This window comes from Aristolochia californica, unplaced genomic scaffold (genome assembly GCF_029961685.1).
Source record: "Aristolochia californica isolate CCGP_79_NKW_82.1479 unplaced genomic scaffold, dmAriCali1.0.hap1 SCAF_13, whole genome shotgun sequence".
Lineage (NCBI taxonomy): Eukaryota > Viridiplantae > Streptophyta > Magnoliopsida > Piperales > Aristolochiaceae > Aristolochia > Aristolochia californica.
The window spans coordinates 26,715,624-26,741,009 of NW_027181804.1; the positions used below are offsets into that span (position 1 = coordinate 26,715,624).

Consider the following 25,386-nt stretch of genomic DNA (forward strand, 5'->3'; position numbering starts at 1 on the left):
AACATATATGAGGAAAAAATAAAAAAACATCATTCTTAACCACTCGACAATACTCCAAACTTTAGCACCCCTAAGTGAAAGAAGAGTTAAGATTCACCAACCTACCCACTTTTAACGGTAGTACACATTCTAACTCCACTCAACTCAAGCTAGATTTGGGCACACTCCTATTCATCTAAGTAGTGAGTCGATGACATTATTCCGAAATGATAAAAAATAATAATGACTAATTAAAGTACTACTAGAGATTTCACAGCGTACCCTTGAACATAACTTAGATATTGCGCTTCTGTGAGACACATACTTAAACCATTCACCCTACCGCGAGTATGGACAATAAGAGAACAAAAGTGACCATTTTTTTTACACCAAGGACTAGAAACTCATCATAACATGCATTGAAAGACCGAATAAGGTAGGTGAACCAAAATAGAGAAAGTTGCAATAAGGTGAGTTCTGAATTCGGCACACCTAGGCAATACTCTTTTGAAAGAAGTCCTAAAACGAGAAAAAAAAATCTAATTTGTTACCCATCTCAAATCTTGGGGTTGGAGATTACTCTTGGGAAACCCCAATTTCTATTTCTTTCTCTTCTTTAACAATAAGAGGAGTTTATTTAAACATATTGCTTAATGTTTCCAAATCTCCTTGACTATTGTGTACATTTCAATGAGGTGCAAGTCCTCATCTCTTATTTCATATGAAATGAAGTGCATAGCCCATGCATCGACTTGAAGGCATCTCTTGTTTTCAGTAGTCAATAGCCCATTTGTGAAAATGTTGATTTTCAGGATTCCATAGACTACGTTCTTCGATAAAAGAGAGGAAGAATAGAGAAGAGATGTCCAAGTGAGAGAGAGAGAGAGAAGAAGATGAGAGACAAGTAGAACACATGAGAGAGAGAAAGAGGACAAAAGTAATTAACCATACATTGAAAACATAACAATTTATAGTAGTTCACAATGAATTTTAAGTAATTTGACTAATTGACAACATGATTTAGTTAATTATGTAATTTAATGGTGATAACTAAATTAACTTTTGAGAATGATAAAAAATTTAGACATTTTAAAGACTTTAGATATGACAATTATAGACTAACATTCAAAAATAATCAACTTGAACTCATTTAACTCAAATATTTCAAACTAAAAAAATTTCCTAATTATTTATGTGATTAAGTACTTAATTAGTCACCTGAATAATTACTTAATTACTAAAAAGTTATTATAGGGTATTAAAGAAACAACATAAAAGGACTTAGTATTTTTTGTACTAGAAAGAGAATTAGTCGACGAGGATTGTTGGGTTGAAATTGCACTCTATTTCCTCTTCAAACTTCAACCTGCTCAAGTGCATGACTTTCCTTGAGAATTGATTCACTTTCATTGGTGAATCCTATCTAAGACTCCACCATAGGAATGAATGTTCTTGACCAACAAGACACGGACATTTGACATGAAAATAAATAGTGTAAACCTTAATAAAAAGCACCCTAATATTGCAAACCGTTTTCCCCCCATTGGGTCTGCTTGCCCTTTTAACCTTTTCTAAAGGCACCTCCGCATTTGCCAGAATGTCCACTGGTTCATCACTTCTTGTTACAACAAATGGGAAGTAATTTCAATGAATAAGTAGACGATAAAGATGCTATTTTTCGGTGGACTATATCAAGAGTAGTTGGGTTCTAGAACATAGGACACAGGAGATACACAAGACACACCTTCGTTACCGGGACCAAACAATGCATTTCTGGAACAGGAACTGAAGTTACACTTTTGACATTCCATCTCGGCTCTCAGCTTTTAGAAGTTCAGAATCATCGTTCTATCAAAACAGGGGGATCGAAATCTTTGCAAGCTTCACTCATGCCAACACATAAGTAGAACATTGAACTCTGCCACCCTGTCATGCTTTAATCTTCATCTTCAACTTCACCGCCATCTTGGAGTTCAGTGTCATCTCCAATCCCATCAAGCAGTGAATCAACATCTTCGCCCAACTCAGCCAGCCTTGCACTCAGCTTTTCCACCTTACTCTGCTCTTGCCCCAAACACACAAGTAGATCATTCAATTCCACATCACTCTCCTTCTGTCTTTCTTCACTAGCCTGCTCAAGGCTGTTATATGCGACTGAGAGGCTCTCCAGGTCTGATTCAAGTTTACCAGCCTTGTTCCTGTACATGGATGCTTCATTTTCAATTTTAGCTTTCTCTGCTTCAAGAATCTCAATTCGTTGAGTTGCTTCCTGAAGGGCCCGTCGTAGCGCCTCAGACTGCACTCTTTCATGACCTTCAGCCATCTTTTGGTCTGAATTGGACGCTGCTGCTCCACCAGTCTTAGCCAAGGACTCTGCCAGTGTTGCATTTCGAGCAAGAAGGTCCTGTCAAGAAGGAAAAAGCACAAGATTACAAACAGCATCCAGTGGGATCGACTGAAGGACCACATAGGGGAGTCATTTGGTATAATATCTAGCTTCTGAAGATGCATAAGACCCTAGTCCTCAAGAATTTTCCTTGACAATCACTCTCACCAGTTGACCTGGTTAATGTTAGTTGCAGAAGATGTCGATCGGAAAGATAAAAATCTCCAAACAGCTTGCTGTTGGCCAGATTGATTGCCACTTTTTTTTTTTTGAAATGAAGATTTATTGTCACTTTTATAAACCAACAAAGATGGGTTAGAGCTCAAGATATCACAGAAGACACTGTTTTGAAAGCAAATATAGCTACAGGCAGAAGAGCACTAGGTATCATTTTAAAGTAACTAACATTTCAACAACAATTATAACATGATGAAACAATAAATAAATGCATTAAGATAAAAGGGTTACATGATAAAATAAAAGAACAAATTGTGGCCATAGGGCCTTAGGTCCACGTGAGGAGGCTTCTACAGTGAGGTATTGGGTTCGAGTCTTACTTTGGTAGGTGTTAAGCATTCAAACAAAATAGAGTGAACAAAACATGTGATAAATGAAAAAAAATCACCTGCATTTCATGGCTCTGCTTCTCCACAAATGACTTGAGCCGTTTTATATAATCCACATCACTTTCCCCTTCCTTCTGTTGCAACTCAGCAGGCGCCACCGAAGCCTTGGTCTTGGGATGACTAAAAACATCCACAATACTCTCTCTTATTTCCAACTCTAGCTTTTTCACAAAATTTACAAAATGCCCACTGAAAATAGATGCTAAAACTGGTTGGTCCCTCTTCTGATCAATCGCTTTATTTTGATCCTCTTCTCCTATCTCAATCATGGTAGAAGTATTGGACCGTGTCAGAGGCTTCCTGTGTTGGGGTGACATTGCAGAAATGAAAAAAATGCTTTTCTGCATCTCCTCAAATCTTAAGAAGTATGTCGTAAGCCCAATCTTTTGGCTAATAGTATCCACTACAGTAAATGCATCTCTCGCATCATCAGAGTCATTGTAAATAACACATTCCCCAAGTAAAACGGCAGCCAGACCACGCACACACACACTCGCACTTTGGCTTGAGACTAGCTCAAGTACATAATAGAGGTGGTCTTGAGAGTCCAAAAAGGCCTGAACTGCACTTGGACAGTCAGCAAACCAGATGATTAGCAGGCGGAGAATAATTGGTTGAAAATACTTATCTCCTTCCAAAGCCCGTTGCTCGTGGTCATTGCTGCCTTTATTCATCATCGAAGATGCAAGTGCCAGACACTTCACAATTCCATGCATTAGTGACTGTGAGGAGCTCAGGTTTGGAGCAGGGGGGGCGAGTTCAATTCTTAACACCTGCAACAGTTCATCACATATTAGAGAAAAATTAAAACAACCACTTTGCACAAATGGTATTCAAAGAACTAGTTATACTCGAACTCACATACAAAATCATTGTTTTAAAAGTTCTAAACACTTGACTTCAAAAACATGGTATGCTCGAAGAAACTCATATATAAAGTGTTTTTTTTCCTAATTATAAAAGAATCGAGAACGAAATATTTTGTCAAAATTGGCACATTTATCAACCACTTGTGTGCTGGCAAGAAATAATAAAATTCAAGAGGAGAATCGAATACATACACGTTCTTTGCACTGCATATTGTCCTTCAGTACATGAGAAAGAACACTAGCAGCTCTGCAACAAGTCTGCATACCAAAAGTAATAGGACAGTTAATCCCCTTTAATAAAGGTAAATGATCATCAAATAACAGAAGGATAATATATTCATCAAGAATGTGTCAAATGACAGGAAAAAAGAAAACCTCTTTCCATACCTCTAGATCTCCCCCAGTGTCTGTCAAAATAAGACCACGTAACAGCATGCTGCACATAAATATACAACTTCAGAAAAACAGTTAAAAGTTCTTTTTGAAAATAAATAATAGTTCCCATGATTATAGTGGCAAGTTGATAATTGGGCAGATAATCAGAAAATGCCCCAAGAATTCTGAGCACTTAAATGTAAAGAAATACACTTTTTTGTACGAAAAAGGGAAAGGAAGTGTCTGTCTCTGAATTAACCTTCCAAAAGACATGTTAACATCTTCATCATGAGCAGAGTTTGTGGTTGGGGGTGGTTGAGAAGTCATAGTGGACACTAGCATCACTTGTCCATCTGCATTTTTCTGCTTGGAACCAAAAGTCACACTTAAATACAAAAGATAGAAAGAGAGAGAGAGAGAGAGAGGAGATTTTGCCTCTGACTGTAAGAAGAATTTTTCACATTATGTACAAGCAGTTTTTTACAAGAGCTGAGACTCAAGATAGTGGAAGGATGAAGAAAAGGAAACAACAAATTTCTGTTTGATGTGCAAAAATAGTATGTTGTGCTCAATATATAAAATAATACAAAATGAAACAAGAGATTTGTAGATGACTTCTGGAGAGAGTAATTTATAAAACTGTCTCAAATAAACTGCTAAAACAGTAAAACCAGGATCATTTTAGATTTGATAAGAGAAGCTATTCTCTTCACTAGCCCAATCAAACACCATGCAAAATGCAATTTCATGGCAGCACACAATTGGGGCTGCAAAGCATGAATCTGATGTACTTCAAAAGGCAGGTATCTCTTCCCCATATCTAGTAGCAGGTGACTCCACTCTCGTATTAGTTGAGGGCCTCTTTCGCCCTCATGATGTAAAAATATATTCCAGCAATAAAAGTCATTCAACATTTAAGAAAAAAAAAATCACTGGCAAATTTACTTATTGCATCTCCTAGCAACACAATCTGTTTCCCTGTAAACCTGTTGGGTATTTTACAGATGCTAATAAGCTGTAACATCTCAAATGTATATTTCCTAGACCTAAAATCTCCTTCATCTATAAATTTCTTTCCATTTATGGCAACTAAAATAAATTCCTCAACTTTTTCACTTGTGTTTTAAAGATTGTTCAAATCAATCCTAGTAACTCCTCCCACCCTAAAATAATGAAGCTGCTGATTACCCCAATAAACAGGGGCACAGATAGCTGCCAATGGAGCCAGATTTCAAGATTGACAAAAGATAACTGACTATGAACTACATCTGGGGTATATATTGGAACTATGATGCATGACAGAAACCACTAACCCAATCCCTTAAAATTATGTTCATTTTTTAATAACTTAAAATTATGTTCATGACCAAGGGACTTTGATGATCATATTGTGCCCAGAGTTCAATCCATGTCCCATTCAAGAACCTATCCAACAATCCATTCAAGCTTAAATTGCAATAATATGTTAGAAGTGTTATGTTTCAAACAAAGACCTGCACAAAACTAACAAGGTCAAACATGGTAAAGCTGGCAATCTCATTACTGGCTAATAACCCACAAGAGAAATGACCTTTTCTTTTTAATAACAGAAGTGATTTTTACCATTAGAAGTACACCATGGCATGGTTATAGACCAGGTTAAGTTATAGTTAGTCTCTGTAGAGCTCCTGTACATAAACGGTGCATATACACAACATTACCTCTTTAATAAAACAGAGTTTTTGAAATTTTCTTCAAGTTTAGGAAGTGAAAGTACCACCTTGTTAGTTCCTTGTAAGCCTCTGTAGACCTATTCACACTCATGAGATTAAAATCTTCCCTTAAATAAATGCCAAAAAAAAGGACAACAATTCCTACTATGCAATAAGTTACAAATCACAAGATAATTCACATATGAACTGGCTAAAATTTTGCACGAGCTGAATAGATCATCTCCCTATCCCCTATCTATAAGTGTTCTTTAAACATTATTTTTGACACAAGCGAGCAAGCCACTATCAGTTTTCAAGCACAGGCAAAAAAGCTCGGGAATGAATTAGAAGAATCAAATATTCATAATTTCAAAATTTAGTAATTCACCTTATAAAACAATTTATGGGGATGGAAAATTCATTTTCCAGCAGCCGAACCAAAACATTTCTTAGATTTTATGGGAAACTTTACAAAAATTTAATAAAATAACATCACAAAAATAACATAAAAACGTTTCCTTAACTTTTAGGAAACTCAGAAATAACATATTTTTTACATTTCTCAAAATAAGAGTTCAAAAGTATAAAAACAAAAACAGACTACTTGACCCAGAAAGTTATTAAATTAAATAATTTATTGCAGTTTAGTTAAATGCTTTTTGAACTTTTTGTATATTAGATTAATTCTTTAAATGCATTTGATAATTATTGTCAATAAGCATTTTTCGTGCATTATTTCTCTTTAAATAATTTGTCAAACAGTCCACAGAAATGATCCTTGTTCCATTCTTGTCCATCTTGTACGAGTTTCTTAATTCTTTGCTGTCCATTTCCTTCATATTTCATTGGAATTTCTCAAACAACGAGCAATTTTTTTGGGTGATAGAACAAGTAATCCAACATAGTTTTATGTATTCTATAATGTTTTCCACCAAATCTCCGTTTTCCATCTTCTATTCTCGAAATTATGCTTCATCACATGCCTTATAAGTCATAAGGTCTGATGAATAATATTCAATAAGCATAAGAATCAATATGACCTCATGTCACGCGAGAAAGATATCAACAATTAAACAAACACAACATGTTTTTCTTCCTCTACAACTTAAATTTATCATGTTAAACCTTGTCTTGCATTATGTCTGGCTGAACATAATTTGTTCTTCAAGGGCATAACAATCCATAGAGCAAAAATCACTGGCAGGTAAATGTGAATCAAGTAATATGTAGATTGTGATTGCCACATAAGATTCTACTCACTACAAGAGACAAACCTCACAGAAGCACTTGAACACATACTCAGCGGCAAGGAATTCTTCAACATCACTGGTTTGCAGTACAATTCGTAAAATGGAATTTAATGCTGGTTCAGTGTGTGGGTCATCTCCAAGTACTTTATTTGCAAGTAAGTCCAGATTTTGACGATGTTTAATGACTAGATTACCAATGCCTCGCAGTGCCTGACACAAAAAATTGTGGTATACAAAAATAAGCACCAAGAACTGGGCATCTAGTACTACAACCACAGTTAATGGGAATGGATCAGCATTTCAGACTTGCTTCCAGTCAGTTTCCTTCCAAATAGAAGACAAGAGAAAGCAAAAAATAAATAAATAAACACAGGAGGGCCATTGAGGAAAAAGCCCAATCCAGAGTCATGTGCTATTGCATTTATAATATTGCTTTAGCAGATATCTCCTCTAAAAATCATATGCATTATAAATTCCAATATCATTCACAACAAATTATGAATTTCTTTTCAATTTCACATTTTATTTCATATAGAACTTGCAAAGTTCACTATTCTTTTCTTTTTCACTTATAAGTTTCCCAAGAGTTTTTTTTTTTTTTTTGAGAGAGAAATGAGATTATATTATGTTGAAAAACAAGAACAGGGGCATTTTGGTCATTTTATATTGTCGTTATTTATATTCCTTGATGTAATCTTGTTCAACATATCAAACTGTCTATGGACAAAATTTCATGTAAAAAGGACACATAGAATAGGAGATATAGAGAATTAAGGTTTTTACTTAAAAGTAGGGGCAATATTGTAAATTGTACTGAACCATCTCAACCCTAAGTTATAAATAGAGGTTGGGGGATGTGCAGGTCCCCCATCTCAGTCTCTTTATCAATTTTCTCTGCTCCACTCTCTCTCCCTCTCACTCTCTCTTTAACCTTCTTTCTTGTTACTTTTTTCATATTAAAAGTCAAAAAGCCACACAAGATTACAAAGGAGGCGAGGAGCCTGAGACAGAGAGATTGAAGGGTTATTCCTTGCCTAACAAAATGATCAGCCACAGAGTTGGCCGATCAAGGTATATGAAACCATGCAATATCCAAAGAAGAAGAGAGATCATAAACGTCTGTAATGTCTGCCAATACCCCCAAGGGGGATCGAGGGGGAGGAACACCATCTGTTAACCACCTTTGAGTCTCCTTCCACCCAAAGACTGAGATGGCAATGATTGGCGAAGGACCCAGAGAAGATTGACAACCGTCTCCCCCAAGAATTCTACTTTTGTTTTCTTCAAATGTGAGTCCCGAAATTTTTAAGTTTGTTTTTGAAGTTCACCTTTCCAGCCATATTTTTTTGATGAGCAACAATAGTTTTCCATTTTATTTCATATTCTATTAAATATAATATTTTCACATATGCACAAGAAAGCAGCCCCCATAGACATTTTTATCTTACCGAACAGCGCAGAGGAATTGGAGCCCATTTGCTCTCAACCCCCAACATCAATAGATGATCCAAAATCTTCTTCTGCAGTGCCAAAAACATGAAGACACAATTGAGGATTATAAGAGAACAGAATTTCAATCTGAAGTGATAAAAATAATATAACAAGCACCTGGGATAAGACTGTTTGGTTTGACAACCTATTTGCCTCTTTGCCAGGTTCTGTTTCTGGGCCTCCCATTAAGAGCAATTCAATGGTTTCCAAAGCACAGAGCAGATTAAATGTCTACTGGCATAATGCATTTGATATCAAACAAACAAAGACATTCAACCAGTCAGCCTTGAAACATGTACCAGCAAGCAACAGAAGCTTTTTTTTATCTTCTCTCTTTGTCATGAAAGGAAAAACAAATCCATTAGATGGTATAATTTACCTTTTGTTGAGTAAAACTGTAGGCACTCCCTTTGCGGAGTTTCAATATTGATATTAAGGACTCAAATCCAACAGTTTCTTTAAGTAATATCTGCATCATGGAAATAATACAGGAAATTGTCAAGTCCTTGAGCACTCATAAGTTTGTAACATCTTGCAGTTTATATTGTAACACTAATGCTCAGTTAATTAATGAAAGCTATCACCATTTTCAACCAAAAAAGAAGTTTGTAAAATCTTCAAATGCCACAAACCTGGTTTGATGCATTGTTACGTAGAAGATTGTTCAGCAATTCAAGGCAATCCTGTTATAAAATTCACAGATAAGTATAGGCAATGCCACTTCAGAAGTATAAATTTAAGTACATCAAAAGTAGTTTTGGTGTTTGAAAAAGACACGATTGTCAATACTGCTAAAAATTGTCAAGAAAAAAAAAGGAGACTACAGGTGTATATCTTCTAGCATCGCAGAAGGAAAGACTGTTTCATTTAGCAGATTCCATGTCCTTATCTAAATGTAAATACCAAAGGATTACCATTTTTTGGTGACAAAAGGATTAGCTTTTTTTTCTTATTTTTTTTGGAGAAAATGCAAGAAGATTCCATATCCTTGATTATTATTATCTAAGTCTAAATACCAAAGGATTACATTTTTTTTTGGTGACAAAAGCATTAGATTTTTCTTTTTTTTTAGAAAAACCTTAATTATTTTTTTCTAAAGGAAGCTAAAAAAAAGATCATGCCTTCACAGTTTTAGCAATACTTATAACAGCTGATAATAACAGCTTCAAACACCTTTCTAGTGTTTAGACATGGTTTTAGGCATTTACATAATACTCAACCACTTTACTAGCAGAATAAGCAAATTAAGTACTTGAATGATAACAACGCAGCAGAATAAAACATTAGAATTGGAGAGACTAGCATAGCAGAGAGGCAAGCATGTCAATATCAAACAACCACGAAAATCACCTGTACAACAACACCACCTTCTGAAACCCCTTCCTCTTTAATGATACTGAATATCTTCTCAAATGCACCCTCAAAAACCAAAAATTTTTGAATCTCCTGGAAGTGAATAAGAAAATATCAGTAAGAAATAAGTGTGGATAACGTCAATAACAAAAAAGAATATGAAACAATGAAAAGGTAAGAAAATCACCTCTGCCTCACGAGTCAAGTAAGTGAGAAGTAACAAAGCTTCATTTCTTATAACCTATCAAATAGCAACAAGAGAAGTTTCAAGAAATCAGAAGCATCTACAGAAAAGATAGACACTGTGCCATGCTACACTGCTAGATATCAACAAAAAAAAACAATATAACTGCAGAAAGACATTTCAAACAAAGACAAAAAAATTAAAGCTTGCTGCCTGATTTTTTTTATATAAAATTGATAATGTATTAAACGAGAAAAAGATTACAAACTTAGAACAGAAAAAGCTTGCTGCCTGACTTTCTTATATCCACAGGTTCACAATAACAGAAAACAAATGCAGATAATTCAGTTGCACATACTAAGCACATTAACACTTCCATTAAGCAGGCCAAGAACGTTTGCTTTCATCATGTCATAAATTTCATGGAAATACCTAGATCAAGTTCACAGAAAATGAGGAATTATAAGAATGAGTGAAGTTGAAGAAAAAAGCCAGACCTCACGGTCCATTAGCATGTCCATCAGACAAGTTATCCCACGAGGAATGGTCAGAATTGCTTCTTGTAATCTGAAATAAGAAGTTTTCATTCACGAGTAAGAGAAGTCAATGCATTCCAGGTAACATTCAGGTAAGGAGTAGCTACTCAAAAAAAAAAAAGTCAGGGAAAGAGTAAGAGTGCACATCAACACTCTCTACCAAAAATAAGTATACCTATTGGAAGAATGTGTAGAAAGAACTGTCAATAGTTGGAGTGTATAGTATCGGACATAGAAGTCATCCTCAGACTGCCAAAGGTCCAAGTCAACAAAGTGATCAAGGTGTAGTACAGGCATAAACCACAATTATAAAGAAAACACATGCCACTTATCAGAATTGACTTTAAATAGATTAATAAATGCAACTTAGAACTCTCACCAGTAAACTTAACAGGAGAGAAATGCTGTCCGGCTCCCTAGAAAGGAGATCAGAATTCAGTAAAGCTGGCTGAACCTCATTTTTAGGTCCATGTGCAGAACTAAGAGGTGTCAAAGCACCTACCATAGTCTCTAGTGCACCCCGAACCTGCAACGTGAAATGTAAGATAAATTAGTTTTCCATTTTCCATTTTCAAGCAATACACCACAGCACACAGATTTACTAAAATTTGAACAATACAGACAGAACAGTAACAGTAGGACACCACATATGTATTGATGCAGAGTGGACTATTAACTTGTCACTTCAATAGATGATAAATGTTTTGCATTAAAGAACAACGCAATAAAAAGAATCAATGTCATTTAAAAAGCTTCATTCATGTGATAAAAAAATGAAAATAAAAAGATAAAAAAAACATGATGCTGTGAAATTGATGGACAATTACATTTTCTTTCACCTTACTTAGTGACTAAGCTATTAATTTACTAAGTAATTACAGCAGATAAACATATCAATACTTAAGGAAGAAGAGATAAAGTTCAAGGAAAATGTGTAACCATCTCAACATCATCTCGCTCTTCCTTCAAGATGGTCATTAGCACTGGGAATCCTGTTCAAAAGAAAGTACCAGCAAGCTACGTGAAAAGTACAAAAAAAAAAAAAAAAGACAATAGCACTACATATTGCCTCTCCATGGTAAGGAATTACTCACCCATTGCCCCAAATGCTAGCTGAGCTGAATTCGTTTCAGCCACAAGAGACTGAAGTTCAGCCATTGCAGCACGCCTATCGTCTGCTAGAACTCCATTACTTATTCGATCAAGCAAGCGTTCCATATAGCTGTTGGTGCAGTTAATAAATTATAAACATCTGCTAGATAATTGCAAATGCAAATATGTCTCTATATCAAATGTTCACATAGTAACATATTTGGCCACAACAATTGAAATTCATTACAAATCATGTGGGTCCAACTAATGGGAGTACAGATGATATATTAATGAATAAGTAAACAGCAACCACCTGCCACATAGTAACTAATCTATTATTAATGCAGAAACATATCATGATTAAGTGTCAAGTCATCTAATGTGAAAGGTCAAAGTGGCTAACCACAAAGGGTAAGTATGCTCACCCATTTCTCATGCAGTAGATTTAACTAAACAGTTTCAAATTGATTGGATAGATATCATGGCCCCTTCATGAGCATGGAGATAATTGAACATCCCTAGTAAGACGCTTAATAATCAAAGAGACACATTGCAAATGCCAACGCAACTAACATCACTAGAACTAAAATGCCTAGATGACAGTTACTGATACAGTCATAATATTTTATTATCTATGCATTGTTATTTTGTTATTTTATGCATCTACTTTCCTCCCATGTTCTCCATTCTCTCTCTCTTATCAGTTGCCTCCCAATCCATTACTTCAAAAAGGTTCTGCTTCTACTATGTTTCAAATGCAAAAACAAAACAGCATGATGGTGAACAATTTCCAGGAAAATTCCAGAAAACATGAAACCCAGCAGCCCAAACTGCAAATTCCATTACTTATTTCTTTATTAGAATATTGTATCATTTTCCTTCAAGATGGGCACCAATTATCCATCAAAGCAACAAACTCATAAAAACTGAAAATTGTAAACAGGAATTGAACAACTATTTGGAGTTGATATGTAATAGCCTAGACTTCAGTCATCATGTCAAAAACTTCAAGAGAGCTTTCATCATTCAGAAGAAACTATAACTCACCTATCCTCATTACTGTTAGGACTTTCATTCCCGAAAACAAACCCACCAACTCCCTGCACAAGAAATCCAAAACTAGCTTCTAATTTATACTTGCAAAAACATTTTTTTTCAACAATAATAAGAACTTCATTAAAAAGGGCATGAAAAAATTTAAAAGTAAAATGGCAAAAAAGTATTGAAAAAAGATTACCAAAAAAAGAAGGCATGTCACTAGCCAATAGCCCATTTTGTAACTCATCAAGCTTCCAATGAATAAGATATTAGACAAAATAACAAAATGATGAAAACTGGAAAGAAAGTGACATGTTTCATTTATCGTTACTTAGTAATCCTTGGATCAAGAAACTTTCGTGATAGATATAATGACTCAGTTAATTGCAAGGCATTACTGGTGAAAACGAAATAGAAACTTTGTTAAACTGAAAACTAACCTGACCTGGCAGACATCACGCACATTTTATTGAATCCTCTTGTCACGCGGTTAGATTTAGGCTAAGTCCGTCTTGCCTTGCGGAATATCTACCCCGTGCGGCCTAGCTCTTCCGAAGAACTAGTCAGCCTCCTTGAGCCTCGGATCCTCCAACCAATACTTCACACAAGAAGTTGCCAGCCAAATGGGACAATGAAAAGACCAAGATATAGAAGAGAAAAGCCTACTTTGTATTAAGAATACAAGATTACAAAGGATGGCCAAACACTCTTGAAGGCCAAGGCTAAAAACTCTCTCTATACACTTGAAAAGTAAAGAATACTAAGGATTTTCGACCTCCTTACAATGGGAGAGGCCCCTCTATTTATAACCTCTCCTTTGGCTTTAGAAATCTCTAAAAACGCCAAGAAATCCGCCAGAATCCGAAAAATCCGAATTCTGGAGTCTGGCGCCTGGAGTCCTGCTGGCGCTGGAGTCCTGGAAACCCCATTTCGCCCCGCCAGGACTCTGCTGGCGCGCACCTGGCGCCTGGCGCCTGGAGTCCTGCTGGCGCTGGAGTCCTGGAAACCCCATTTCGCCCCGCCAGGACTCTGCTGGCACGCGCCTGGCGCCTGGAGTCCTGCTGGCGCTGGAGTCTTGGAAACCCCATTTCGCCCCGCCAGGACTCTGCTGCGCCTGGAGTCTTGTTGGCGCTGGAGTCCTGGAAACCCCATTTCGCCCCGCCAGGACTCTGCTGGCGCCTGGCGCCTGGAGTCTGGAGTCCTGCTGGCGGTGGAGTCCTGGAAACCCCATTTCGCCCCGCCAGGACTCTGCTGGCGCCTGGAGTCCTGCTGGCGCTGGAGTGCTGGAAACCCCATTTCGCCCCGCCAGGACTCTATGGGTGCCAGCAACCCCATTTCGCCCTGCCAGAACTATCTGTTGGCGTGCTGCCTTGTGTCTGGACTGGCTGCTGGGGTTGTTGTGCACCTTGTTGCTTGGCCATCCGTTTGGCAAGCTCAAGGGTGTCTTCCTTTGCTGCAGCTGATGCCGGGTCAGCCATATGTGTGTGCCCCTCTGGGCCGTGCCTTTGCACTTGGCCTTGGCCGTTGCTGCCATTGCTGTGCACTGGACTTGCACAGTCATTTTCCTTGGTGTCTGGCCACACCATGGCTTCATCCTCCGTCTCATACTCCCACCGCCATAAGGCAGACGCCCTCGTCTGCAACCCCTGGCGATAGTCGGCCACCTCCTTTTCGAACTGCCATAACTCGGCAGCATCTTGCCATGTTGCCTCGCTTTCCGGTTGACCCAGCCACTTGACCAAGTATTGCGTCCTCCGGGGCTTGCCCCTTTGGCGTTCCTCTCGGTCTGCAATAATATACTCTACCCTATTGTCAAAGGTAGTAGATATATCCATGGGAGCTCTTGGATCAACTATTCTCTCCGGGTCCGGGTCTTCAAAATAAGGTTTAAGGTTTGATACATGAAAAACGTTGTGGAACTTAAACCTTTTCGGCAGCTGCAATTTGTAGGCGAGGTTGCCTACCCGTTCAATGATAGGAAAGGGTCCTTCATATTTCTTCAAAAGACCTTTGTTCTTGCTCCTTAGGTGACGAAATTGTTCAGGTCTAAGTTTGAGAAGGACCTGGTCACCAATATTGAACGAAGACTCCCTCCTCTTCAAATCAGCATGTTTCTTCATCTTCTTAGCTGCCTTATGCAATAAGACCCGTGCCAGCTCCGTTTTCTCTTTCCACCTCTTCGCCAGCTGATGAGCTGCTGGACTTTTCCGTGAAGTGTCTGGAAAGAGACCCATGGGAGCCAAAGGCTGTCGTCCTGTCGCCAACTCGAAAGGACTGTGCCCGGTTGATTCTGATTTCTGCAAATTGTATGAAAACTGGGCCACGTCTAACAAGTCTGGCCAGTTTTTCTGATTTGCTGCAACAAAATGGCGTAAGTACTGTTCTAACAAAGCATTTACCCGCTCGGTTTGGCCGTCACTTTGTGGATGAAAACTAGTGGAAAAACATAGTGATGTTCCCATTAGTTTGAATAACTCGGTCCAGAATTTTCCCATGAATCTGGGGTCACGATCACTAATAATCGTTGTGGGCAAACCCCAATGCTTCACCACATGTGCCATGAAAGCTCTAGCTGCTCCGTCTGCTGTACAATCACTTGGCACCGCTACGAATGTACCATACTTCGTAAATCTGTCTACCACCACCATGATAGACGCCAGCCCATCTTTCTTACGTAATCCAGAGATGAAGTCCATTGAAACAGACTCCCACGGCCGCTTTGGAATAGGTAAGGGCTGTAGCAAACCCCTCGGCTTGCGTTGTTCGATCTTATCTTGTTGACAAATAAGACACGTGCGCACAAACTCCTCCACATCATTCTCCATGTCTGGCCAATAATACTGGCCAGACAACAAGGCCAACGTCCTTCTTTGACCTGGACGTCCTGCCCACAAGGTATCATGGCATTCCCTCAAGAGGTCACGCCGTAGGTTATCGTACTTAGGCACATAAAGTCGATTACCTTTGGTCTTGAGCAATCCGTCGTCAAGCCAGAATCTTCTCGTCTCGCCCAAGGCAGCAGCTTGTACAATGCTGTAAGCCTGGGCGTCTTGGCGAATTCCAATGCGAATCTTGTCTAGCAACGATGTACCAACCTGTGTAATTGCTGCTAAGGCTTGTAATCGCAAAGTCCCATCTTCTGTTTCTGCGCCAAGATGGTCCCCCCTGCGCGCGCGCTTGCCTTGCGCAAAGCACATATCTCCTGCGCCTACGCTCGCGCCGCGCGCCTCTTCCTGTCCAGCTGCTACCGCACCGCGCGTGGTGCGCGTGAAGCAAGTACCGGCTGCTGCGGTATGCTGGAATTCAGCCGCACGCGTCTTCTCCTCTGTCGCATGCGTGTATGATGCTGGTGCTTGCTGCGCCATGTGCGCTAAGCTCTGGCTGGTCTCTTCCTCATAAGAGTTAGGTGCGTCCACCTTCCTGCTCAGTGCGTCGGCAGCACCATTGGCCTTCCCCGCCTTGTACATCATCTCAAAGTCAAACTCGGCCAAGAAATCTTGCCACCGGGCCTGTTTTGGACTGAGCTTTTTCTGTGTAAGAAAGTAACTAGAAGCAACATTGTCAGTTCTTACAATAAATTTGGAGCCTAAAAGATAGTGCCTCCAAAGACGTAAACAATGCACTACCGCCGTCATTTCTCTTTCTTGTACAGTGTACCGTTGCTCAGTTTCATTGAGCTTCCTACTCTCATAAGCGACTGGGTGTCCTTCTTGTTCTAGCACACCCCCAATGGCATAATTTGAGGCATCGGTATGTACCTCAAATGGCTTGCTGAAATCAGCAAGGTGAAGCACCGGTTCAACCATCATGGTATCCTTCAGCCGCTAGAATGCTCTTTGGCATGAGTCCGTCCATCGCCATTTTTGGTCCTTCTTTAGGAGATCGGTCAAGGGGGCTGCTATAGCTGAGAAACCCTTGATAAACCTCCTATAATAGTTTGCCAAGCCAAGAAAACTTCTAAGCTCACGCACCTTGATAGGGATAGACCAATCACGCACAGCCTCCACCTTCTTGCTGTCCATCCATATCCGTCATTCCCCTATCCAATGTCCAAGAAAGGACACCTCTTGCAACCCAAAGGAACACTTCTCCTTCTTGACATATAGCTGATTGTGTCTCAATTTCTTGAACACTTTTCGAAGATGTTCTTTGTGTTCTTCCATACTCTTGCTATACACCACGATATCATCCAAATACACAACGACAAATTTGTCTAAGTACTCGGAAAATACCTCGTTCATGAGAGTGCAGAAAGTTGCTGGTGCGTTGGTTAGGCCAAAGGGCATAACCATGAACTCGTAAGCCCCATATCTCGTTACACAAGTAGTCTTCTCTTCGTCTCCTTCAGCTATCCGAACTTGGTAATAACCACTTCGTAAATCCAGCTTGGAGAAAACTCTTGCCTCCTTCAATTGATCAAAGAGATCAACAATAAGGGGAATAGGGTACTTGTTCTTGATGGTTACCTTGTTGAGCGCCCTATAATCGATGCATAGTCTCATACTTCCATCCTTTTTAGTCTGAAACAGTATAGGATCTCCATAAGGTGCTTTGCTTGGCTTTATGAACCCCGAATCCAGCAGCTCGCTGAGTTGTCTTCGTAATTCGTCCAACTCTTTGGGCGCCATTCGGTATGGTGCTTGCGCTGGCTTTCTTGCTCCGGGTTCAAGCTCTATGCGATGGTCCACCCCTCTCCTAGGTGGTAACCTCGCTGGGAGTTGTTCCGGCATGACGTCTCTATACTCATGCAAAACGGTTTGTATCTCCTTAGGAGTAGGCGTGGCCTCATCCTGTTCTATAGCACAAAGAGAAGCAATATAAGTAGAACAGCCCTGCTTAAGACCTTTCTTAAGCTGGAGGGCTGATAGCATTAAATCTTTATTTTTTTCATCTTCAACTTCAGAAACAGTACAAGGACTTTTCTCGTCCATAATCCCCACTACCCCAACATGTGGCATAACAAAAGCCCTACAAACCGTGAAAAACTCCATTCCCAAAATTACTTTGAAATCATCCATATCAACAATGGTAAAATTCAGAAATCCAACCCACTTGCCTATCACCACCGGTACATTCTTGGCAATGCCTTGGACCTCACGAGCAGCAGAATTTACGGCTTTCATTTTGCTCCCATCTTTCTCTCCTCGTATCCTTAGGCGCCTAGCCTCCTCCTCCGAAAGGAAGTTGTGGGTGGCGCCAGTGTCCACCATTGCTTTAATAGTATGTCCAGCAAGTGTTAGTGATATAAAAAGAAGTTCTCTTGAGGGTCTTACCGGAAGTGGAGCAGCCTTCTCCTCCCTGGAACGGACAGCAGCATTGAGAAGGGTTAGAGAACCCATCCTAGGCTCAATTCCTCCATTGTCAGATTCTGTTTGAGCAGCATTGAGGAGTCTCTTTTTAGGACAATCCCTCGCATAGTGCTCTCCCTCGCATATAAAACAATGGACCTTCTTCCTCTGTTTGTCCCCTCTCTTCTTCTCTTCCGGCCTAGCCTTGGTATCTTTTACCCATGGCTTCTTCTCCCCTTTCTCCTTCCTCTTAAAATTTGTTTTACCATTATTTTCCTTGGACACCTTGTTAACCGAATCATTCCTCCTCTCGTATTCGGTTAACTTTTCAGCCGTAGATAACGCTGAAACTAGTGTCTTTACCTCTCGTCTTCTCAATTCTTGCTCAGCCCATGGACGAAGGCCAGCAAGAAAGGAGAAGAGACGGTCCTCATCCGTCATGTTGGAAATACAAAGCATAAGGGAAGTGAAGGATTGTACATACTCTTTAATTGTACCTTTCTGCGTCAATGCACGAAGTTCCTTCCTTGCTTGGTACTCGACATCCTCCGGAAAGAACTGCCTCCGCAGCTCCCTCTTGAAATCTTCCCAAGTGTGGACGGGGTCCTCTCCCTCTTGCTCATCTCCCATGCGTCTTCTCCACCAAAGAACAGCATCATCAGACAAGAACATGGCAGCCGTACTAACCTTAGCTTGCTCGTCGGTGAGCTTGCTCGCATGGAAGTATTGCTCCACTTGCCATAGAAAATTATCTATGACCTTTGCGTCTCTCTTTCCACCGAAAGACTTTGGCTCAGGCACCTTTATCTTTGCTTGTGTGTGACCAGCCCCTCCGTTGGCTAAGGCTAGTTCGCACAAAGAAAGTCTTGCCCGCAGCTCTCCAGTGAGGTCTTTGACGTCCTTCCCCAATCGTTCCATCTCCACCCTCATAACAGCCATGGCAAAATGGACGTCCTCCTCAAATCCTCTCAGCCAATTCGGAGTTGGCTGATGCTCCTCAATCGTCCTTTGAACGAACTCCTCCCAGTTCGTACAAAGGTTTTCAACACTGTCCAAACGATGTTCAAGAGTAGAAAAACGAAAGTTAACATCACTTACTTGTTCTTTGCCTCTTGAAGCATCTTCTCCACTTGTGGAAGCCATTGATTGCAACGCACGCTCTGATACCAGTTGTCACGCGGTTAGATTTAGGCTAAGTCCGTCTTGCCTTGCGGAATATCTACCCCGTGCGGCCTAGCTCTTCCGAAGAACTAGTCAGCCTCCTTGAGCCTCGGATCCTCCAACCAATACTTCACACAAGAAGTTGCCAGCCAAATGGGACAATGAAAAGACCAAGATATAGAAGAGAAAAGCCTACTTTGTATTAAGAATACAAGATTACAAAGGATGGCCAAACACTCTTGAAGGCCAAGGCTAAAAACTCTCTCTATACACTTGAAAAGTAAAGAATACTAAGGATTTTCGACCTCCTTACAATGGGAGAGGCCCCTCTATTTATAACCTCTCCTTTGGCTTTAGAAATCTCTAAAAATGCCAAGAAATCCGCCAGAATCCGAAAAATCCGAATTCTGGCGTCTGGCGCCTGGAGTCCTGCTGGAGCTGGAGTCTTGGAAACCCCATTTCGCCCCGCCAGGACTCTGCTGGCGCGCGCCTGGCGCCTGGCGCCTGGAGTCCTGCTGGCGCTGGAGTCCTGGAAACCCCATTTCGCCCCGCCAAGACTCTGCTGGCACGCGCCTGGCGCCTGGAGTCCTGCTGGCGCTGGAGTCCTGGAAACCCCATTTCGCCCCGCCAGGACTCTGCTGGCGCCTGGAGTCTTGTTGGCGCTGGAGTCCTGGAAACCCCATTTCGCCCCGCCAGGACTCTGCTGGCGCATGGCGCCTGGAGTCTGGAGTCCTGCTGGCGGTGGAGTCCTGGAAACCCCATTTCGCCCCGCCAGGATTCTGCTGGCGCCTGGAGTCCTGCTGGCGCTGGAGTGCTGGAAACCCCATTTCGCCCCGCCAGGACTCTATGGGTGCCAGCAACCCCATTTCGCCCCGCCAGAACTGTCTGTTGGCGTGCTGCCTTGTGTCTGGACTGGCTGCTGGGGTTGTTGTGCACCTTGTTGCTTGGCCATCCGTTTGGCAAGCTCAAGGGTGTCTTCCTTTGCTGTAGCTGATGCCGGGTCAGCCATATGTGTGTGCCCCTCTGGGCCGTGCCTTTGCACTTGGCCTTGGCCGTTGCTGCCATTGCTGTGCACTGGACTTACACAGTCATTTTCCTTGGTGTCTGGCCACACCATGGCTTCATCCTCCGTCTCACCTCTACTCAAATGCTGCCTTAGACTAGCTTTTTTTTTTTTTTTTGCATCATTTGACTTGCTACATCATCACATCAAGATCGTGGACTTATCCCAACTATGTTAGGGTTGGTTTTTTCTTTAACAACGGTAACAGACATCTCTACTAAAATCCATTCATGAGATTTCAAGAGCCCATAATAAGAAAACCCTAATGAGGTCATGACCTACATAAATTTTTTCTCCATTCCACTCTTTCACTTGGTGGTTCCATTCCAGATTCTTCTTCAAGTGTTTCCTTACCACCTCCACCGATGCCATATTCAGGCTTAGTCCATACCAACATCACAGACTTTTCCATTGATGCACTACTGAGCCTCCGCTAGACATCTCAAAACAATGGAATAGCGGATCCGCTATCCCAAAACATTAGTTAGGATCTGATGCTCAACATCCTCTATTCCTGTCTAATGTTGTGGCACTTGCTGAACTTGCAAAAACGATCTTAAATGATTGCATGGATGTTCTTGTCTAATGTTGCTTCTCCTTATTGTTTTTCACTTGGCCATTTCTGTTCATATCTCATAGATTTGCAAACATGACTATCTAAACAGCCCACCTTTCCCCCTCTTACCCTGGTGCAACTTGAAACGAAGACCTCACACTAGATACACCCATGCAGCTATTGAGCCAAAAAGTCCAGTCCACTATTTAACAATCACAACATTCTCATCACTTCCACCCTCATCTTCTTCAGATGTGATTTCTTGGAGGTCTTAACTTTCCACTCCATAAAGCATGGTTAGCCTTACGCCTTCATACATCTTGACATGTACCAATTGAATAGCGCTGCATATGGCAATCTCCACTAAGGCCATCAAAAACATTACTTTGTATTACTAAAAAATATGAAGCATGCATCTGTGTTACAGATATATGCTCCAAAATTACTGATCTGACGGCTATAATCCAAGTGTCTTTTTTTTTAGAAAAAGGATATTTTATTCCAGCAAATAGAGACAAAATAAGGGAATCGGAGGGACACACTTTGTTTTGCTAAAAAGTCAGCCACATCATTTGCCCAAACACAATTACAGTCAGAAATGAGGTCCATGATTTTGTGGAAGGTCTGAAAATGTCTCCAAGGTGGTTTGGTTTCCTTTGCACACCAGCCAATTACTAGGTTATGGTCTCCTTCAATCCAAAGGGGGCACCGAATTGAGTTCTTGTAAATTTGGGAGCCTTACCTAAAGATCGGAAGCTCAGCAATTGTAAGATCAGCAATACTGATTGGGTCCAAGTAGGCTGCAATAGAGATGCCCTCATGAGATCTGAAGACCCCTCCAATTCCCACTAGCCAAGGGTTCCCAATCGGGCAACCATCAGAGCTCAGTTTAATGGCACCTAGGGATGAGGCTTCCGTGCAGCAACATGGTTGCTTCAGGGAATGGAGAGCTGCGCCACCAGGTTCCAATTGTTCCTGATAATGCCTCCATTGAGGCATTAGAATTCCTTTTGAATGCTGAGCCAGGAAAAGATGGAACCAGAAATCCCACTAATCACCTTTTCGTGGTTGCTCATATTGTTGTTAAAATGTGATTGTTCCTAGCCAGCCATAACCCCCAAGGGATGTGGGCTGAGAGGTGTTTACAATTTTCGGCAGCCTGATTCCAATCCCCATCCCAAGCAGCTCTGGCAGGTGATGAGACAGGTCGAAACTACATCCCTTTTTGTTAATGAAGTGCATCCAAATGCCCCAAGAGAAAAAGCAATGGAGAAGCAAATCACCCCTTCATCATGAATTCCATATAAGGTGTGTATGCTGCTGTTGATTGTGGTTCCTCTCCTTCTGAGATTGTCAAAGGTGAGAATTCTGCCCCCAAGCTGCACTCCAAATGAAGAACCTTTTTTTAGGGAGGAGGAGAAGGAATTCTAGGCGAAAGCATCGTGCTAGTCAACCATAGGCTCAAGCAACCAAGAATTCTCCACAGTCAAAGGGGTCCAAATCAGTGAGTACCTCACATCTTCTAAAGTGAAGTCCCTCTAGCTGGTCAGTTAAACTGGTGATCTCAGCAGTCTCCTCCTTATTCAGATCTCCACAAATATTAGCATTCCATTATTTTTTAGGATCCATAATTTTTCAGGCCTTAACAATAAGAAGGTTCAGCTTGGTGGTAAGGCAAAGATCTAATAGGCCCATCACCAAGCCACCAATCGGTCCAGAACCTCACCAAATCCCGTTTTCCTACATAGAATTTGACTGCTTTTTGAACTCTTGCACTAATAGAAGAGGCATCTCCAAATGGATGAAAGGTGACAAATATTCCCACCCTCCATCCACCAAGTCCCATCCTATATCCCTAGCTTGCTGGCAACCAAATCTTTTGATGCTGAATCTCTGTGAATGCTAAATTTTCAAGGCCATTTTAGAAGCAAAACTTGACTAGTCTCTCTAACTCTTCTGATTCCCAGCTCAACCCCCATGCCAATTTTTTTTGGTTAACAAAAGTCTGCCCAGTCACCAAGCTGGTGCTTAAAACCATTAGAAGCACTCTTCCATAGGAATCTGCTCTTAATTGGCTCAATCTTGCTTGCTACACCAACCAGGAAAGAAAGAAATGACAAATAGAATATTGGCAGGCCCACCATGCACATAGAGTTAACCGTCCATCTTTCGACAATAGTTTCCCCTTCTAGGTAGAGTTTCTTGCTTCCAGTTTTTCAAATAACCAGGGACCAGACGATCTTGTCAGGTTTTGTAGTAATAAGGGGCAGCCGAAAATACATTTCTGGAAGGGCGGAGTAGGTAAATCCCAGCAGATCATAACATTCAAATACTAGCCAATGATATTAAACAGTAAGGGGAAAAGGGGACCACCAGGCATCTTGGCAGCATGACCATCAATCAGCAAACTCATCAGCTGCTACCCTAGCTAAGGAGGGGACTTCATAGCACCAGCTTGTAGTCTCAAAAGGAAATTCATTTTAGCTGGTTAAGTTTCAATTATGATGTAATTGGGACCTTATTTGGGCTTCTTGCCCTCTTCTCTGTTAATACAATTACACAACATTAAAAAAAAAAAAAAAAAATCTCACTATGCAAGTATAAATTTTCTAACGCATGGCATGAGACATACAGCATTAAATATAGCATATCCTATAACCTATTCTGAGACATGCTAGTGCATATTGAAAGAAGAAGTCAAACTTGAATGCACATTTGATCCCAAAAAATAAAATTTCTACAGACCATATTAAATATAAATGCTAACAGCTAGGCAATTTTTTTTCCAAAATAATTGGACCTTTAATAGCAATAATAAGGCCACGAAATCATTAAAAGAATGGAACCTTTAATAGCAACAAACAAAGACAAAATCATAAAAAGGTAGTGAAAGAAAGAAAAACACAAAAATCAATAGACAATACCTGAGCAACACCTTTTAAATTGATAGATCCAAGCTTGAAATCCATTAATTTCTCAGGAATATGGAGATATCTTTACCTGAAGTCAAGAAAAGCTTGTGTTATTCAACTCTATCCAAATAAAGGAAGACAATTTTTTTATGATTGGTTGACCCATAAACCATTGGAACACCTATACACCAGCCCTAAATGCTGCACCTCACGACAGTTTTCATCTAAAAACTACGATTTGTAAAGAAAATAACTGTCATCAAATGAGTTTCAACGGATCAGCCTACCACTAACAAAAAACTGAGTAGATAGAAAAAGCAGATGAGAGGAGAGGAGAGGAAATTATAAACCTAAGAAAGATGCGCACTTTTAGTAGTGATGATATGATTTTGATTTTACTCAAGGACGCTAAAAAAGGATGGTCTAACAACCCCCCAGCAGACACATACTAGATATCTACAAATAAAGTATATTGGCAGGTCAAAGTGAAATCATGGCTGATAACATGCTTATTTCTATTTAAAACCAAAAACTAGAACTACATAATAAAACAACAAAACAGCAAATTCTTTGGTTTGAGGAAAGAGGCAGGTCCAGGAAATCAGCATTCAACTTAAAAAATAGATATATTTTGCACTGGCACCTAGTCCCGAGCAGATCACAATAGGATTTCATCCGTTTCTGTCAGGGCCATTTTCAACCCCAACCGCACTACAAAGGTCAGTGCCACAGCGCAATGAGGTCTCCAACAAATAAAGACAAAAAAAAATGTTATTAGTTTATCTTAACCTCGAATATTGGAAAAATCTTAAATATGAAGCACTGAACTTCGTTACTTTGAGAAAGCCACTAATCAATGAGAAAGCGTAACCAATAAATAATGAGATAATAATGAGATCAGTCTCCGAATCACATATCCGCAAATGCTCAGAAATTTATCCGAAAATTTCACATAGGAATCTGACCAGTAAACATGAATTCAGCTGAAAAAATAAGATCAACAGACATGTTTCGCTTGTCCTTCACACGCGACTATCAGCTCGCAAACTGATGGCGCTGCAATCGACCATCTCTTCAAACATTTCCTTTTCTTATTGCAAATTTTATTTGATGCGAAGACAAAACTTGGTCAAAAGCAATCTTCGATTGTCGACATCAAATGGTTGCCATAAAAAAGGCCACAACATTTTCAGATTAGAACGACAAACAGAACCTAACAAGTAGGGATTTTATAATTCGTAATTCATGAAAGAAAACTAAAACAAACAACAAAAATTACTGCACAAAGAGGGAAAGAAACTAGAATGGAGAGATTACTCTTCCTACCAACTCCAACTTCCTGACTCCTCTATATCTACTGGAAAATTTAAGACGGTGACAGCCCTGGCCGCGATCTTGATAACGGTACTAACATTGGCTCTTTCCGTGGAGGCAAGAGAGGACGGCTAGAGAACGTAGTGGAGCAAAGTCAGGGATGGAGCAAAGTTCTCTCCAAATTGGGGAAGGAACTGATAGTGGCCAAAACGTCAAAGTAAC

General features: G+C 40.3%; 1 protein-coding gene across 3 annotated transcripts; it reads right to left on the minus strand.

Moving 5' to 3' along the window:
• Nucleotides 1–1,621: 1,621 nt before the first annotated feature.
• Nucleotides 1,622–25,386, minus strand: LOC137948153 (golgin candidate 6). Of its 3 annotated transcripts, none has more exons than XM_068794124.1 (20): nucleotides 25,177–25,386; nucleotides 23,863–23,938; nucleotides 12,880–12,932; nucleotides 11,835–11,962; nucleotides 11,680–11,732; nucleotides 11,120–11,266; nucleotides 10,916–10,989; nucleotides 10,702–10,771; nucleotides 10,208–10,261; nucleotides 10,018–10,113; nucleotides 9,300–9,350; nucleotides 9,047–9,136; nucleotides 8,785–8,898; nucleotides 8,625–8,696; nucleotides 7,201–7,386; nucleotides 4,495–4,598; nucleotides 4,248–4,296; nucleotides 4,053–4,118; nucleotides 2,991–3,764; nucleotides 1,622–2,383 (listed from the first exon to the last, which is right to left on the minus strand). In XM_068794124.1, exons 2-20 carry the CDS (start codon nucleotides 23,905–23,907, stop codon nucleotides 1,916–1,918), a joined length of 2,694 nt encoding a protein of 897 aa, XP_068650225.1. In that variant the 5' UTR covers nucleotides 23,908–23,938; nucleotides 25,177–25,386; the 3' UTR covers nucleotides 1,622–1,915. The 3 variants fall into 3 exon arrangements, with proteins under 3 accessions (XP_068650225.1, XP_068650224.1, XP_068650223.1); XM_068794123.1 differs by having other exon boundaries at nucleotides 25,168–25,386; XM_068794122.1 differs by lacking the exons at nucleotides 23,863–23,938; nucleotides 25,177–25,386 and adding an exon at nucleotides 13,070–13,117.